This window comes from Gallinula chloropus (assembly GCF_964237585.1).
Source record: "Gallinula chloropus genome assembly, contig: HAP1_SCAFFOLD_118, whole genome shotgun sequence".
Lineage (NCBI taxonomy): Eukaryota > Metazoa > Chordata > Aves > Gruiformes > Rallidae > Gallinula > Gallinula chloropus.
This window is the reverse complement of record NW_028168234.1, coordinates 404,595-409,056: the sequence shown is the minus strand read 5'-3', so window position 1 is coordinate 409,056 and position 4,462 is coordinate 404,595. Positions and strand designations below refer to the sequence as shown.

Sequence of the window (4,462 nt, the reverse complement as noted above, 5' to 3'; positions counted from 1 at the left end):
CCTGGCAGGAGTTTATACCATCTCGGGGCTGCGTCTCCTGTTTTTGTTCCCTTACTTCATTTTAGTGTATTTTATGATAACAGTCTATGACACAGTAATATTGATGACTGTGAACTTGTGCTAGTATTTGTATGAGATTATGCTGCCCTGTCTATTCTTTGGACAGGGAGGGGTTAATAACAGCAGCTGGTATGGTGGGGGTACAGAAAGAAATAACTATGCTGCTTTCTTTCCCTTTGGGCTAAATACAACAGCTCTGGGAACAGTTTTTGAAAATCTTCAATATCCCTGGGATATTCAAGCTAGCATTTTGCTTTTGGTAGGTTTGGTGCAGATGGTTCAGTTTTTGGTAAATATTAAGCAAAGGTTTATGAATACCACTCAAGAGTGTTCTCCGAGGCCAGATAATCACGAGTGGCAGGGCATGTGGCAGAGTATGGGCAACTACCTAGGCACTTTCTCATGCCCGATGGTTTGGAGTTTCACCCCTGAACAGTTACAGGACCCTGATAAAGTGGCTGCATATCTGAAAAGAAATTGCCGTAAGTTTCCCAGAGATGCACAGCTTACTGCACTGTGCTGGGCCCTGGCCACTATTTACCAAACACTGCTTGATCGCAGGCAGCACTGTCAGAGGGAAAGGAAGGAAAACAGACCAACAGAGACTGCTGTATACTCTTTGCTGGGTTAGAAACTGGCTGAAGGCTGGGCCCAAACAGCTGTGGTGAATGGAGGTAAATCCAGCTGGCAGCACATCACATGTGGTGTTCTCCAGGGCTCAGTGCTGGGGCCCATCCTCTTGAACATCTTTATTAAGGATCTGGACGAGGGGATTGAGTGCAGCCTCAATAAGTTGGTACATGACACTAATTGCAGAAGGCAGGAAGGCTCTGCAGAGCAACCTGGACAGGCTGGATCAATTGGCAGAGGCTTTATGGGGCTTGGTCATGAGCTTTGCTCACAATAACAACAGGCAGGGTTACAGTCCTGGAGCAGTGACTGGAGAGCTCCCTAGAAGTATAGGATATGGGGGTGTCAGCTGAACATGAGCCAGCGCTGTGCCCAGGTGGCCAAGAAGGCCAGCGGCATCCAGGCCTGGATCAGGAATAGTGTGACTGCCAGGAGTAGGGAAGAGATTGTTCCATTATACTCAGCTGTGGTGAGGCCACACCTTGAGTACTGTGTCCAGTTTTGAGCCCCTTGCTCAAAGAAGGACGTTGAGATGCTGGATTGTGTCCAGAGAATGGCAGAGTAGACAGTGAAAGGTTTGCAGCACGAGTCCTGTGAGGATCAACTGAGGGAACTGGGGCGTTTTAGTCTTCAGGATGCTGAGGGAGACCTTATCACTCTCTACAAGTACCTGCAAGAAGGATATAGAGAGGTGGAGGTTGGCCTCTTATCTCAGATAACAAGTGATAGGATGACAGGGAAAGGCTTGAAATTATACCAGGGCAGATTTAGGTTAGAGATCAGGAAGAATTTCTTTATGGAAAGGGTATTCAGCTATTGGAACAGGCTGCCCAGGGACGTGGTGGAGTAACCATCCCTGGAAGTATTACAAAGGTGTGCAGATGTTGTGCTTGAGGACATGGTCTGGAGGTGGACTAGGCAGGGTTAGGCTGTGGTTGGACTTTGTGGAAGACTCTGTGACTTTATGTTTGTCACACTTCAATGAAATTCCTGTTCTGTCATGGTGGGAAAGCATTGCCATTTCAGACAAGTAGTCAAGTGATTCAGGCAATGAAAATGTTCTTATAAATATTTAATAAATGTCAGGAGAAATTTTAAGAAAGAAAAATTTGTGCACCTTTTCAGACAGACGTGATGCAGAGAGAGCACAGCCCATCGTTACCCAGCGTGTGGGTCACACTGTATCAGCAATGGGATGAACGTGGACCATCATATTCCAGTTTAAATAAACTAGAGGCAAACAAAGAAACAGGAACTAAACCCCATACTGAATAGAGACTGGTCCTAATTTGAGTTACATGGCCAGTGATATGCAGAAGATGAGCAGTTCATTGTTGCTTAGAAACATCCAGTCATCTGTTTCCACACGGCATCCTTGAGCTCCTGGTTCCTCATGCTGTAGATGAGGGGGTTCACTGCTGGTGGAACCACTGAGTACAGAAATGATACTACCAGGTCCAGAAATAGAGAGGACATGGAGGGAGGCTTCAGGTAGGCAAAGAAGGAAGTGATAATAAACAGGGAGACCACGGCCAGGTGAGGGAGGCAGGTGGAAAAGGCTTTGTGCCGTCCCTGCTGCGAGGGGATCCTCAGCACAGCCCTGAAGATCTGCACATAAGACACCACAATGAACACAAAACACCCAAAACCTAAACAGACACTGACCACAATGAGTCCAGTTTCCCTGAGGTAGGCATCTGAGCAGGAGAGCTTGAGGATCTGGGGGATTTCACAGAAGAACTGGCCAACAGCATTGCCATGGCAGAGGGGCAGTGAAAATGTGTTGGCTGTGTGCATCACAGAATAGAGAAACCCAGTGCCCCAGGCAGCTGCTGCCATGTGGACACAAGCTCTGCTGCCCAGGAGGGTCCCGTAGTGCAGGGGGTGGCAGATGGCAACATAGCGGTCATAGGCCATGACAGTGAGAAGACAGAACTCTGTTGAGATGAAAAATACAAAGAAAAAGAGTTGAGCCACACATCCTGTGTAGGAAATGGCCCTGGTGTCCCACAAGGAATTGGCCATGGATTTGGGAACAGTGGTGGAGATGAAGCCAAGGTCAGTAAGAGAGAGGTTGAGGAGGAAGAAGTACATGGGGGTGTGGAGGTGGTGGTCACAGGCTATGGTGATGATGATGAGGCCATTGCCCAGGAGAGCAGCCAGGTAGATGCCCAGGAAGAGGCAGAAGTGCAGGAGCTGCAGCTCCCGTGTGTCTGCAAAGACCAGAAGGAGAAACTGGCTGATGGAGCTGCTGCTGTTGGACATCTGCTGCTGTCAAGTGTGGGGACCTGTCCAAGGAGGAAAAAGGTAGTGAGAAGTTAGGGAACTCTACTTTGATCAAAACAGTTTCCAATTCACATTAACTCCCTGTATTCAGGAAGCCTTTTGTCAGGTCCCTTATGGGAGGTCTGCTTTGTGCTGCCTTGAGTGTGCCACTGCTGGGAGGAGGGTCAGCTGTGGGCTCTCACGAACTCAGTCTTGCCTTGCAGCAGTCAGTAAATAGAAGGAAGGTGTGATCTCAGACTAAATCCACTGTGGATAGCAAAGAGCATTTCAGCACTGTCACTCCAATTTCACCAAGGGCAGAGCAGAGCTTTGGAGCTTTGGTTTTCTCCTGACTGAGAGCTGAGGAATCCAGTCTCGCAGGGCAGAGCTCCAAAGCCCTCCTGCAGTCTCATCCTACCCAAGGAGGATCCCAGCTCCTCGCTAACTCTGGGTGAGGAGTCTGTACTTCGTGGCAGAAACCAGGGGGTGGATGTCGGAAAGTGTCAGGGAGGTCCCAAATCCCCACTGCCAGGGCATTGCTGGGAGCAGCTCCTCCCTGACTGACAGTGTCTCTGCTGCCTGGAGCTGAGGTGTGATCTCAGACTAAATCCCCTGTGGATAGGATGGAGCTGAGGAGTGTTTCTCCTGTCAGAACTCCCTGACATTGCTGCTGCAGTGCCAGTGAAACCTTCCCCTGAGTGCAGAGTAGGGAGAGCTGCTCTGTCCATCAGCGCTGGTCTTAGCTGCCCTGTGCTGGACGCTCTGTGATCACACCCTGCTCTTCTCTGCAGAAGAAACTGGACCCCACAGAGAGCTGAGGAATCCAGTCTTACAGGGCAGAGCTCCAAAGCCCTCCTGCAGTCTCATCCTACCCAAGGAGGATCTCAGCTCCCTGCTCCCAGCCAGGGACACACAGGGCTCAGTGCAGCTGCCCACACACAGGTGATGAGTGGCATTGCCACGGCCTCTGTGCCGAGATGTCTCCTGCATGGGGCTTCTCTCTGGGGCACAAGAGTCCCTGGGAGAGCGGTGCCATTCTGGGAGGCAGCCTGCAGCCCAGCAGGAGCTGCCTGGAAAACCTCAGTCCTAAAGATGGGGGTCCTGAAGTGAGGGTCAGCTCAGTGCCAGCCCCACCAATGGACATGATCAAAGCCCCAGGTAATGGTGGGACAAAGGCAGCAAGGACAGGAGGGGATACAGCAGGAAATGCTGCAGCAAAAGCTTTAGGGTCAGGAACAGACAGACAGGCACTCAGGGGTTTCTCCTCACTGCTGGTTTGGCTGGCAAGGAGAAGACTCAGCTTGAAACCCTGTAACTCTGGGTGCAGAGTCTGTGCTGGGTGGCAGAAACCAGAGGGTGGGTGTCGGGAAGTGTCAGGGAGGTCCCAAATTCCCACTGCCAGGGCATTGCTGGGAGCAGCTCCTACTCCCTCCCTGACAATGCCCCTGCTGCCTGGAGCTGTCCCTGCACCTGCTTCTCTTTGCCCATCTCACCTCCTGCTCTGTGC

At 50.8% G+C, this 4,462-nt stretch overlaps 1 protein-coding gene across 1 annotated transcript; it reads right to left on the bottom strand.

Annotated features, from left to right (window-relative positions):
- Positions 1 to 2,028: 2,028 nt before the first annotated feature.
- Positions 2,029 to 2,955, bottom strand: LOC311204685 (olfactory receptor 14A16-like; the record flags this gene model as incomplete). Its single annotated transcript, XM_084281076.1, has 1 exon — positions 2,029 to 2,955. The coding sequence occupies one exon, from the start codon at positions 2,953 to 2,955 to the stop codon at positions 2,029 to 2,031; it is 927 nt and encodes a 308-aa protein (XP_084137202.1).
- Between the last annotated feature and the right edge of the window lie 1,507 nt (positions 2,956 to 4,462).